At 50.5% G+C, this 13,319-nt stretch overlaps 2 protein-coding genes and 1 long non-coding RNA gene across 5 annotated transcripts in view; 1 reads left to right on the forward strand and 2 right to left on the reverse strand.

Moving 5' to 3' along the window:
- Nucleotides 1–5,987, reverse strand: part of SH3GL1 (SH3 domain containing GRB2 like 1, endophilin A2) — a 63,662-nt gene extending 57,675 nt beyond the window's left edge. The window contains exon 1 of one of the 2 annotated variants that reach the window (XM_083421805.1): nt 5,062–5,987. In XM_083421805.1, the coding sequence (XP_083277931.1) occupies nt 5,062–5,106 (45 nt within the window). In that variant the 5' untranslated portion in view covers nt 5,107–5,987. The remainder of the gene's footprint in view (nt 1–5,061) is intronic. The other variant, XM_083421804.1, reaches the window with a different exon arrangement.
- LOC310668693 overlaps nt 1–13,319 on the reverse strand; it is a 197,633-nt gene that overhangs the window by 180,373 nt on the left and 3,941 nt on the right. The gene's annotated exons all lie outside the window — the stretch shown is intronic.
- The window catches only part of CHAF1A (chromatin assembly factor 1 subunit A), a 35,399-nt gene continuing 29,428 nt past the window's right edge, over nt 7,349–13,319 (forward strand). Inside the window, exons 1-2 of one of the 2 annotated variants that reach the window (XM_083421461.1) lie at nt 7,349–7,494; nt 12,053–12,103. In XM_083421461.1, coding sequence (XP_083277587.1) covers nt 12,055–12,103 — 49 coding nt within the window. In that variant the 5' untranslated portion in view covers nt 7,349–7,494; nt 12,053–12,054. Of the gene's footprint in view, nt 7,736–12,052; nt 12,104–13,319 lie in introns of both variants that reach the window. The other variant, XM_083421460.1, reaches the window with a different exon arrangement.

The following is a 13,319-nucleotide window of genomic DNA, read 5'->3' on the forward strand; positions in this document are numbered from 1 at the left end:
GCAGAAACGCCATTTACCTTCCCGCCGCAGCGGCACCTATTTATCTACTTGCACTGGTGTGCTTTCAAACTGCTAGGTTGGCAGGAGCTGGGACTGAGCAACGGGAACTCACCCCGTAGCAAGGATTCGAACCGCCGACCTTCCGATCGGCAAGCCCAAGAGGCTCAGTGGGTTAGACCAGAGTGCCACCCGCGTCCCTTGCAAGTATAGGAACCTCTCCCACCAGTATACTAATTATGCATCTTATTCAAAGTACCGTATTTTTCGCTCTATAACACGCACCCGACCATAACACGCATGTAGCTTTTAGAGGAGGAAAACAAGAAAAAAAATATTCTAAATGAAACAGTGGATGTATGATTTTTGTGGTTCATGCTGTGGCCACAGACATGTGATCTGACGGTGAGTTTGGGATAGCCCAATGCAAAAATCCTGAGGATCCATGTGGATCCGTGCTTTGTAACCACGTTTTAAGTGGGGAGGGAAGGAAAAGCACTCAAGGGACAAGGGACACGTGTGGGGTGGGTGGAGAAGGATGCTGCTAATAATGAAGAAGAGGGGTTTAAGGGGAGAAGGAACACGTGTGGGGTGGGTGGAGAAGGATGCTGCTAATAATGCAGAAGAGGGGTATAAGAGGAGAAGGCTCCTCTCCTCTCCCACTTTGCTCCTTTAAAGCAAGCAGGCTCTGCTTTTCTTCCTCCTCCCCGCTCATCCCCAGCTTAGTGAGCTGAAAAACTTTGCTGCTATGTAGCGAGCTGAGTGGGGAGGAGAGAGAGACAGAGAGCCTGCTTGCTTTAAAGGAGCCAACTGGACAGGAGTCGCTTACACTGGTGTAAGCGGCTCCTCTCCTCTCCCGCTTTGCTCCTTTAAAGAAACAGGCTCTCTGTCCCTCTCTCCTCCCCAATCAGCGGCTCTTCTCCCGCTTTGCTGTTTCAAAGCGAGCCACGGAGGAGGGAAGGAAGGGGAACCATGGATCCTCTGCTCACGACTGCAGCAGATCCCCCCCCCCGCCACCTGTAGGCATTCCCTCCATAACACGCACAGACATTTCCCCTTACTTTCTAGGAGGAAAAAAGAGAGTGTTGTGGTGCAAAAAATACGGTAATTAGAAACCCAAGCTGTCTTACAGAACATATCAAGAGGTTGCTGGACTCTGACATGGGCTTGCTGACTGGGGCTGATTAAGGAGCTGGCTATCCAGCAAAAAGGGACGCGGGTGGTGCTGTGGTTAAAAGCCTCAGTGCCTAGGGCTTGCCGATCGAAAGGTCGGTGGTTCGAATCCCCGCGGCGGGGTGCGCTCCCGTTGTTCGGTCCCAGCGCCTGCCAACCTAGCAGTTTGAAAGCACTCCTGGGTGCAAGTAGATAAATAGGGACCGCTTACTAGCGGGAAGGTAAACGGCGTTTCCGTGTGCGGCTCTGGCTCGCCAGAGCAGCGATGTCACGCTGGCCACGTGACCCGGAAGTGTCTGCGGACAGCGCTGGCCCTTGGCCTCTTTGAGTGAGATGGGCGCACAACCCTAGAGTCTGTCAAGACTGGCCCGTACGGGCAGGGGTACCTTTACCTTTACTGTTGACAACCCCCCCAAATCAATAAAAATCAATAGCAAACTGAAGTTCTGCCTCCCCTAACAAAAGGCTCCCCACCCCCACCAAAAAAATCCTGGCTTGGCCCATGCGATTGTCCCTCTTTGTGCTATTCTGATCATTTTAGGAGCACACGACTCTGTCCGTTCTTATAGCTTAACGTTGCCTGGCGTCTCTCCAGGAATTCCGACCAGGAGTCTTTTCCAGCCGTCCCTAGAGATGCTCTGCCTCTGATTTACAGACCCATCCCAAATCCACCACAGATACAGGAATATACGCACACACACACACACACTCTAGAAGTTTGCACATTAAAAAGAACACCCACAACACTGCATTATTATTATTTTTAAAAAACAGCTCATAATTCAGAACAGCACAGAACTCAACAAAAGCCACAAGCCACTTGCACATGCTCATTTGTGTATATATTATTATTATTATTATTTCTTAAGATTTATATGGGATGTGGGTGGCGCTGTGGGTTAAACCACAGAGCCTAGGACCTGCCGATCAGAAGGTCGGCGGTTCGAATCCCCGCCACGGGGTGAGCTTCCATTGCTCGGTCCCTGCTCCTGCCAACCTAGCAGTTCGAAAGCACGTTCGAAGTGCAAGTAGATAAATAGGTACCGCTCCGGCGGGAAGGTAAACGGCGTTTCCGTGCGCTGCTCTGGTTCTCCAGAAGCGGCTTAACCCTGCTGGCCACATGACCCGGAAGCTGGACGCCGGCTCCCTCGGCCAATAAAGCGAGATGAGTGCCGCAACCCCAGAGTCGGCCACGACTGGACCTAATGGTCAGGGGTCCCTTTACCTTTACTAAGATTTATATACCAGCCTTCATCATAAGATCTCAGGGCGGTTCATAGAGCAAACTACAGTGGCACCTTGGTTGTCAAACGGCTTGGCTCCCGAACAAATCGGCTCCCATACGTCGCAAAGCCGGAAGTGAGTGTTCCGGTTTGCGGACATTTTTCGGAAGGCAAACGTCCAACGAGGTGTCCGCATGCTTCCAATTCAGTGATGGAAGCTCCTGCAACCAATCAGAACCTGCGCCTTGGTTTCTGAACCGTTCCCAGAGTCGAACAGACTCCAGAATGGATTAAGTTTGACAACCAAGGCACCACTGTACAGTTTAAAAGCATGAAAATTAGTGAAACAAAGCAATGACCACCCCCTTCTCACAGACACATTTAAAAGTAGAACAAGGTTTCCCAAGCTTGGGTCTCCAGCTGTTTTTGCACTACAATTCACACTACCCCTGACCACTGGTCCTGCTAGCTAGGGATGATGGGAGTTGTAGTTCCCAAAACAGCTGGCGACCCAAGCTGCAGGGAAACCCTGCTGTAGAATATTAATCACCCCAATGCCTGGTTGAAGAGGAACGTTTCCGCCTGGTGCCTAAAATATACAATGAAGGTGCCAGCTGAACCTCCCCCGGGGAGAGTATTCCACAAAATGGGGAGCCACCACAGAAGAGGCCCTGTTCTTGTGTTGCCACCTTCCAGACCACATGTGGCGGAGGCACACAAAGAAGGGCCTCAGAGGACGAACGCAGAGTCTGGGTTGGTTTATATAGGGAGGGGCGGTACTTCAGGTACTGCAAGCAAATACAGGCATTCCTCGCGATATTGTGTGTTCTGCTCCAGATAACCACAATAAACCGAACAAAGCAAGTTGCACCATTTTTTTTGGGTTTCCCACGGCATATGAAAGTTATGCTTACTCTATATTGCAGTCTCTGGCGTGCTCTGGTCCATGGGGTCACGAAGAGTCGGACACGACTGAACGACTAAACAACAACATATTGCAGTCTGGGATGTGGGTGGCGCTGTGGGTAAAAGCCTCAGCGCTTAGGGCTTGCCGATCGAAAGGTCGGCGGTTCGAATCCCCGCGGCGGGGTACACTCCCGTCGTTCGGTCCCAGCGCCTGCCAACCTAGCAGTTCGAAAGCACCCCCGGGTGCAAGTAGATAAATAGGGACCGCTTACCAGCGGGAAGGTAAACGGCGTTTCCATGTGCGGCTCTGGCTCGCCAGAGCAGCGATGTCATGCTGGCCACGTGACCCAGAAGTGTCTCCGGACAGCGCTGGCTCCCGGCCTATAGAGTGAGATGAGCGCACAACCCTAGAGTCTGGCAAGACTGGCCCGAACGGGCAGGGGTACCTTTACCTTTACCTTATATTGCAGTCTATTAAGCCAGGGGCACCTGGCTTTAGGGGCAGGGGGGTGGGAATCCAGCTCCAGCCTGCTCCGCTTCTGTGGTCAGAAGAGGGGTGGTGGCAGCAACAGGTGTGTGTGTGTGTTCCTTCACCTGGAATCTACCAGGCTGCCAGCAGCTGCCCCCACGCCCTTGCAAGGAGAAATATGTGCGAGGCGCAACCTGTTTCTAGTCGCCTACAGGTGATGGTTCCTTGCCACACCAGCCAAGCAAAGCTGTTACAAAGAGGGGCTCTGAGCAATCTACCCAACTTAACCCCAAACCAGTGCCACACAAGAACACAATAAGGACACATCGAGTGGACACCTAGATATGGCATAGGGCAGCCGACAAGCAAGACCTGGGCACAACAGCACTCTGCCCACCTTTGATTCCAAGCAACTGGCATTCCACCTCTTGAAGCCATGAATAACAGAACCTTTTTCTGCCATAAAGCAACGAGCCAACCAGAAACGCTGCCCTTTGGCTCAGGGTTTTTGGCATTTTGTTCAAATGCGCTTTCCGGCCAATGCTGGTTCAGTGGTGGTGACCCAACAGTGGAAGTCCTGGAATTAGGCAGTTGCTGTCCCGCTCCATTTCCAACCACTGAGAGGGCACCGTACCAGTGTAGCTGCTATGGTGATGCAATGCTTGCTCACAACAACCAGGGCAAACACACCTTCCTCAACCCACCTGTCCTGTTCCAGAGAAGACCTACGAGTCAGAGTTGCGCTGTTCCAAGCGCCTCAAAACTCGGTGCCCAACCGTTTTCAACCAGCGATAATAATAAGACCCATCATAATGAGGGGGGGAGAGGGAGGCTGACATTAAAAGGGAAGATGGACCAAGAATTAGCCTGGAGATTGCCACACACAGGAAGAACAAGGATATCGTTTGAGCGCCTCACTTGTAGCTCTATAAATCATTTAACGAAGTTATTAACACCGCAGTTGTTGTAGAAGGGGTTGTTATTTTGACCGGAATGCAATTGACATTAATAAGATTCTGGAACGCAGAAATAAAGCAAAGCATCAAACCATCAATTCTAGCACACGCGGGGGGGGGGGGGCACCTAAATTATAGAATTCGGTATATGAATGGCATGTATAATTTGGTATTGTTATGATGAGGTTGTTATTGGCTTGTAATTGAAAATTAATTTAAAAGGTTATATTAAAAGGAATTAGACCAGAGGCAATCTGAAGCCAAGGGTACCTCATCTGTGCAACCCCTCCCCGCTCTTTTTTTCCAAACAGATAAGACAGACATATTCTCTTCTCACCTGGCTGGCTTTGTAGAACTGCTTCTTTAGCCCGGCTACAGACATGGTGCCTCCTTGTAGTTACTGAAAAACTAGCTCGGCGCGGTGCGGGAAACAAACGAGAGGCAGAGGAAAGAGGGGAGCAGGCAGGTGTCCCCGGGGGCTATATGATTTGAGGCACAGAGGTTGGTGGAAGCGTGGGGGGGGGGGCAGACCCCAGCCCCTGAAATAAAGAGGCCACTGGTTAAGTTAGCAGGCGGAGGCGAAGACTAAGCCCGTCCCAAGAGGCAGAGAGGTTGCCAGAAAAAAGGGGGACACACAGAATCTGTGCCAGAAAGAGAGAGACCCCCCCAAAACGACACAGAAAAAGACAAAAGTGTCAGATGAAAGGAGCTCCCCCTAACTAAAAAAAGGCAAGAGACGCTTCTGAGAGACAAATGAGTGTAAGGAGACAGAAAGACAGGCAGAGACAGTTGACACAGCTGTTGCTGGGCAGTTGGGGAGGTTCAAGAGGCTAGTCCTCAGTGAGGCAAAGGAAGGGAGGAAAAGTAGTCCCTGAGGAAGAGAGAGGGAAAGGGAGGAGAGGCCAGGCTTGGCTGAAGGGGAATGTTATTTCTCTTTTTTGGTTTTGGTTGCTTTAAAAAAAGGAGGCTTCAAGAGAGGGAAGGAATGAGACAGAAAGGAAGACAAGGACTGACAGGTTCAGACGGCGGACGGACACACAAAGTAATCCCCGCGCCCACACCCGAAAGGCGGAGAGGAGGCAGGTCGGAGGAGCAGCCGGGGAAGAGGAACGGGGAGGACACGGGGTGGGGGGAAAACATCCAGGCTCGGGCTGAGCTCGCTCTCTGGCTCCCCTCGCCGCTTCACTTCCGCCACCCCCCTAACGCGCACGCGCGCAGGCAGGCGGAGGGATACGCGCTTCTTCGCCGGAAGTAAAGGTGTGGAAAAGAGGAGGAGGAGGAGAGTGAGATCCGGGCTCCACGCTTCCAAACCATAGACGCGGGCGGGATAGAGCGCCGGGAACGAAAGCGCGTCGCGCCGCGGCCACGCCCAGCCCGCGCTTCAAAGAGCGGAGCCACAGCGCCCCCTGTCGTCCTTTAAAGGAAGCTTCGGATCGAGACGTGTTACAGTAGTAGCCGGACGCCACAGCCTAATCCTCCCGCGCCTGGTCGTTCTGAACTACAACTCCCATCATCCCTTGCGAGAACGTGCACGAGCTAGATGAGAGTTATATTTCTTTGCGGGTGGACGGCGCCATAATAATAATAATTTTTTAAAAATATTATTATTATTATTATTGTTGTTGTTGTTGTTGTTTGTTAAAATATAGATAAAACAATTATTAATAATTAATAATAATAATTAATGGTGATAATTATTGGGGTATAGATAAAATAATAATAAAAATAAAATTTTATTTGTATTCCGCCCTCCCCAGCCAAAGACTGGCTCAGAGCGGCTAACCAGAGTGAATGTAGCACAATTTACATAAAATCACAATTAATTGAAATACATTCTAAAATCAGTTCAGAATCAAATTATTATTAGCAGCAGTAGTAACAGTTGTTGTGGTTATTTTAAAAACCATAGAAAAACAGAGTGAAATGCATTACATGGTTTAAAATAATGATCAAAATCCGGGCATTCTGAGAAATGTGAGCCTCCCTTGGTTTTTGAATGATTGCTTTAGTTGTTCTTATTTTCTCTTTAAGCCGCCTTGAGCACATGTCAGGGGAAACGGCGGGGTATAGACAAAATAACAATTATTTTTTATAATTATTTATTATATTAATTATTTATTATTGATAATACGTATTAATAATAATAATTAATAATTAATGAGAATAATTATTGGGGTATAAATAAAATAATAATAATAACAATAACAACAACAAAACAACAACAACAACAACAATAATAATAATAGCAACAATAATTGTTACTACTATTTACTATTACTGCTACAGCTTTTGCACTAGACCCGAGAGTTGAGCCTCTAATCAAGCGCCTCTCATTTTATCTTTATGGGCGGGCGAATGAACCACGGGCGCATGCGTCACGTTCCCCGTCCGTTATCGCGAGAACTAGCCATGTTTTTCCCACGCTACCTCTATGCGGGTGGGGGGGGGGGCGACCATGCGAGAAGACGTTGGGCCGGGTGAGCGGGAAGGCGTGGCCAGGGGGCTAAGCGGAGCGATCTGCGCATGCGCGTCCAGCAGCTTTTTCCCGTTCCTCTCGTCGCGAGAGTTCGCTTTACATTCCTCCGCCAGCCTAATGAAGGCGGGGGGGAAGAAAAGAGAAAGGAAACCCAAGTCACGTGGGGGCGCGGCGTCCCGCCCAATCAGGGCGCCGGAGCGCGAAGTCCTCCCGAGATCCCGCCAAATACGAGCGGGCGCGAGGAAAGCGGGAGCCGGACGGGGTGCCGGAGGGGACAAAAAGCCGCCGTCGCGGGTAACGGACGGGCTTTGTGTGGTGGTTTGTTTTGTTTTACCCCTGTGAGGTATTTAAGAGGGGGGCAGGCGCGGGCGGGAGCGTGCCTCGGGGACGCGCGCGCGCCCCCTCCTTCCCCCCCCCCCCGGTTCTCGTGAGGGGGAGCCCGGCTCGGCCTGGCCTCCCTCCCGCGCGCGAGAGGCCTTTCCCTCTTCTTCTTCTTCCCTCAGCGCCTCAGTCCTGAGGGAAAACTTGGTAGCAGGTGAGAGAAATAAGATACGAAGTATCGCCCCGCGACCCTTCGTTGGGGGGGGAGGGGGGGAAGGACTCGAGCGGAGGGGAAACTGAGGCAGGTTGGGGAAGGAGGGTGGTGGGTTTGTGTGTGTGGGGGGGGGGGAGAGATATTGTCTTGAAGCGGGAAAAGGGGTGGCGGGTTGTGTGTGTGTGTCACGCTGCGAGTATTAAGGTGCTGGCGGGGTGGTTCCTGAGGGGGAACCGAGGCATGTCGTGGCTGCTGAGGTGGATATATTGGGGGGGGGGGATAATTGTCGTCCTGAGGGGGGCAAAGGGTGGGTAGGGTGGGTCTGCAGAGCAGGAGACAGGGAATGTCTTATGGGGGTTGGGCTGGATGACCCCTGGGGTTCCCTTCCAACTCTACACACAATTCTACCATAATTGGAAAACACTTTCTTTTGATGGGGGGAGAAGCGAGGTACAGTGGTACCTCGGGTTACATACGCTTCAGGTTACAGACTCCGCTAACCCAGAAATAGTACCCAGTGGCGTAGCGTGGGGGGTGCAGGGGGGGCCGGGCGCAACATCTGGGGGTTAGGGTTAGGGGGCGCAAATACACGGGTTAGGGGGCGCAAATTACTTGCCTTGCCCCGGGTGCTGACAACCCACGCTACGCCACTGATAGTACCTCGGGTTAAGAACTTTGCTTCAGGATGAGAACAGAAATTGTGTGGCGGCAGCAGGAGGCCCTGTTAGCTAAAGTGGTACCTCAGGTTAAGAACAGTTTCAGGTTAAGGACAGACCTTCGACACAAATTAAGTACTTAACCCGAGGTACCACTGTAGAGATACGTTTATGTTGGAGGTTTCCAAGCAGAGGTTGGATGGGGTCATCTGTCAGGGATGCTTTGGCTGAGACTCTTGCATTGCAGGGGGTTGGACTGGATGACCCCTGGGGTTCCCTTCCAACTCTACACACAATTCTACGATAATTGGAAAACACTTTCTTTTGATGGGAGGGGGAGAAGCGAAGTACAGTGGTACCTCAGGTTACATCCACTTCAGGTTACCCAGAAATAGTACCTCGGGTTAAGAACTTTGATTCAGGATGAGAACAGAAATCGTGTGGCAGCAGCGGGAGGCCCCATTAGCTAAAGTGGTACCTCGGGTTGCGAACAGTTTCAGGTTAAGGACAGACCTGCGACACGAATTAAGTACTTAACCCGAGGTACCACTGTAGAGATATGTTTATGCTGGAGGTTTCCAAGCAGAGGTTGGATGGGGTCATCTGTCAGGGATGCTTTGGCTGAGACTCTTGCATTGCAGGGGGTTGGACTGGATGACCCCTGGGGTTCCCTTCCAACTCTACACACAATTCTATGATAATTGGGAAAAACTTTTTTTTTGGGGGGGGGAGAAGCGAAGCAGAGCTATGTTTATGTCTGAGGTTTCTAAGCAGAGGTTGGATGGGGTCATCTGTCAGGGGTGCTTTGGCTGAGACTCCTGCATGCAGGGGGTTGGACTGGATGACCTCTGGGGGAGCCCTTCCAACTCTGTACAGTTCTATGATAACTGCGCACCCATGTTCTCTAGCCACTGGCTCTGCAGGGATTCAGAGTGGAAACTTGAGGCACTGCAGCAAGGAGGGAGGGACAGGGAAATTCCTTATGGGTGGGCTGCAAGGGGGTTGGACTGGATGACCCCTAGGGTTCCCTTCCAACTCTATACAGTTCTACGATAATTGTACACCCATGTTCTCTAACCACTGGCTGCAGGCTTTCAGAGGAGGAACTGAGGCGCTGCAGGAGAGAGGGGGGATATCTTATGGGCTGCTGGGGAGGGAAACTGAGGCAGGGCCAAGGAAGCTGTTGGCGGGGGGGGGAGAACCGAGGCAGAAATGAGTTGGTGTGGGTGTCAGAGTCCCTGTGAGTGGAAACACTTTTTTGGAGGGGTGGAGAAGGGAGGCAGGGATATGTTGCATGTTTTCAAGTAGAGGTTGGACGGAGCCCTCTGTCAGGGATCATAGAATCATAGAGTTGGAATAGACCACAAGGGCCATCAAGTCCAACCCCCTGCCAAGCAGGAAACACCATCAGAGCACTCCTGACATATGGTTGTCAAGCCTCTGCTTAAAGACCTCCAAAGAAGGAGACTCCACCACACTCCTTGGCAGCAAATTCCACTGTCAAACAGCTCTTACTGTCAGGAAGTTCTTCCGAATGTTTAAGTGGAATCTTCTTTCTTGTAGTTTGGATCCCTTGCTCCGTGTCCGCTTCTCTGGAGCAGCAGAAAACAACCTTTCTCCCTCCTCTATGTGACATCCTTTGATATATTTGAACATGGCTATCATATCACCCCTTAACCTCCTCTTCTCCAGGCTAAACATGCCCAGCTCCCTTAGCCGTTCCTCATAAGGCATCGTTTCCAGGCCTTTGACCATTTTGGTTGCCCTCCTCTGGACACGTTCCAGTTTGTCAGTGTCCTTCTTGAACTGTGGTGCCCAGAACTGGACACAGTACTCCAGGTGAGGTCTGACCAGAGCAGAAGACAGTGGCACTATTACTTCCCTTGATCTAGATGCTATACTCCTATTGATGCAGCCCAGAATTGCATTGGCTTTTTTAGCTGCCGCGTCACACTGTTGGCTCATGTCAAGTTTGTGGTCAACCAAGACTCCTTTAGCTGGATGCTTTAGCTGAGATTTTTGCACTGCAAGGGGGCTGGACTGGATGACCCCCGGGGTCCCTTCCAGCTATACAGTTCTATGGCTCTGGAATTGGAGCTTTTGGAGGGGGATCCCAAGGGAGGGAAATGGAGAACATATTGCCGCCTGAGAGAAACCAAGGCAGGGAGGAAACTGAGGCAGGTTTAAGGAAGGGGAGCCTGGGTCCAGCAAGTGTTGGATGGGCCATGGCAGGTGACTCCGAGAGCTTGAATTATGAAGGGAGGGGAGTCCCTTGATGAAAGCCCCCTGCTATACTCCTCTTGAACCATGACATCTATAGGGGGGTGGGGCTGTCACAAGGCATAAGGTGGACCTCTATCATTTGAGCATTCCTTCGTTTGGCAACCAATGTTGTTGCTGAGGAAGCAGGGTTAATGTTTGGTGGTGACCACGCACGAATATGCACCATATATGTTAATGTAAAGCACCCATTTGTTGGTATGTTGTTCTAGCACCACAAGCCATTACGCAACGCAGCCTTAAAACCGGCATGTGGGCTGCGTTTTTTGTTAACTTGGCAATGGGGTGCAAGTAAACATCCAGCCAAAATATCAAGATGTTGGCATCTAGTTGACTGCTGTAGGAATGAGGGTGATGGATTGGAAAGACACTATGTTTGGACTTGCGAGGAAGTCGGTGATATGCAGGCTTAAAGGTAAAGGGACACGCTTGGAGAACTGACGCTGTCAAAAATATTGAAAAGGTTAATGTTGGCATCGGGTGCCTTTGTCCCTCCAGATGTTGCCGAATCGCACCTCTGAGGCTGTGTTTTCTGCGTCTGATGGGAGGTGTGGTTCGGCCGTGACTGGGGGCAAAGGTTCCTTACACCTGGGTGTTAGTGGAGAAGGTGTAATAGTGATAGAGTAGGACTTATGGTTTGAGGAGTGATTGGGTCTGCGTGGGATCCAAGGAAGGAGGCAGGGAGGGAACACGGGGGAACAACTGGTAACTTGCAATGAGAGTTGGGTGTGGGAAAGGGGTACTGGTCACCCCTGGGAAATCAGTGGAGTACAGTGGCAATGGGGAGCTGCTGGCCCATCAGCCTAATTAGACCCGCCAAGCCTCTCCAGTTCTGTGGGAAGAAGAAGAAGAAGAGGAGTTTGGATTTGATATCCCGCCTTTCACTCCCCTTCAGGAGTCTCAAAGCGGCTAACATTCTCCTTTCCCTTCCTCCCCCACAACAAACACTCTGTGAGGTGAGTGGGGCTGAGAGACTTCAGAGAAGTGTGTCTAGCCCAAGGTCACCCAGCAGCTGCATGTGGAGGAGCGGGGAAGCGAACCCGGTTCCCCAGATTACGAGTCCACCGCTCTTAACCACTACACCACACTGGCTCTACAACTGGAAGTTAAATAGAAGTGACGAACATAATCCTATTAATATCAGTGGGTCTGCTCTGAATTGCATGTAATTGGATGCAACCCTAGATGCCTAATAATTTGGGAAGCTTTCAGTTCATGTGCATGTTTGATGTTTCCAACGTAATGTTGAATTATTCGTTGCAACACTACATTTTTCAATATTTTAAGACTATTGTGTTTATAGACTGTTTTCATAAACCTTTTCCATAGACACATTCATCAAATGCAGTTTATAATTAAATTGATTGTTTTCCATTGACAGCTATGGAGTGTCAAGATAAATCAGCGGTTCCAGCCCGGAAACTGATACAAGGTAACCCGTTTCATGGGAAAACAAAAAACCCTGACTCATTTTCAGCCCAGGCTATTCTTTCTGCATGGCACAGACTTGCTAAACTCTTTTCCTTCAGGCTTGTTAGATTTCTCTATAATTAAGTGTGATGCTATACATAAACCTTTGAACTCAGAATGCTACATTTCCAGGAATGCAATATTGATTTAATTTGAGGGAAAGCAATGGTGTTTAGCTACAATCTTTGCAAAGCAGAAGTTATTCAGTGCCCTGTCATACATACCGTATTTTTCGCACCATAGGGCGCACCGGACCATAGGGCGCACCCAGTTTTTATGGGGGGGATCAAGAAAAAAAATCTCCCCCCCCCCAGCCCCAAAGAGCAGCGTACAGGCTGCGCACAACCTCTCCCTGCCGGAGGTGTTGCGCACGGCGATGGCACAAGCCAAGGCAGCGAGCAGGATGGATCCTGCTCACTGTTTTGGCTTCCCCTTTAGCTCCGTGCAGCCTCTCCTTGCCGGGAGACGCTGCGCAGGGCTTCTCCTGGCTTTTCTGGGAGGTGGGAGAAGGGACTGATGTGGCCAGTCAGTCCCTTCTCCCTCCTGTGGAAAAGCCCGCAAGAGCGCACAGAGCTTGTGTGCGGCTCTTGGGGGCTTTTCCTGCCTGCCTCCCCCCTGCATTCGCTCCATAGGACGCACACACATTTTCCCTTGCTTTTTAGGAGGGAAAAAGTGCGTCCTATGGTGTGAAAAATACGGTATATTTGGAGTATTATTCTACTTGTATTTGTGAATGGTTATGATTTTTGCAAGAGGAAATATCTTGATATGTCGCCACCTTTTTTTTTCCTGTTTAAAAGATGAGAGTTGCATTTTTATTCAGTTTTTGGCTCCATGTTTTATCCCATCCATGAGCTCAGGGTGGGGTATATGGCTGCATTTGCTCTTATCCACACAGCAACTTTATGGGTTGGGTTAGGCTGAAAGTTGCCCAGTGATCTATTTGTGATCTTTGAACCTGGTTCTTCCCAGTCCTAACCTATCGCCTGCACCTGGGATGAGGAACTTGTGTCCCTCCGGGTATTCCCTTCATCCCTCACCATTGGGCATGCTGGTTGTTGGGCTGATAGAAGCTGAGAGCCCAACAGCGTCTTAAGGGACACGTGGTGTAGTATCTTTGAACTACACCACACTGTTGCATGAACAGAGCAGGCTTCTTCCCTGTGGCTCTATAGTCT

This window comes from Podarcis tiliguerta (genome assembly GCF_965153285.1).
Source record: "Podarcis tiliguerta genome assembly, chromosome: 18".
NCBI classification, from domain to species: domain Eukaryota; kingdom Metazoa; phylum Chordata; class Lepidosauria; order Squamata; family Lacertidae; genus Podarcis; species Podarcis tiliguerta.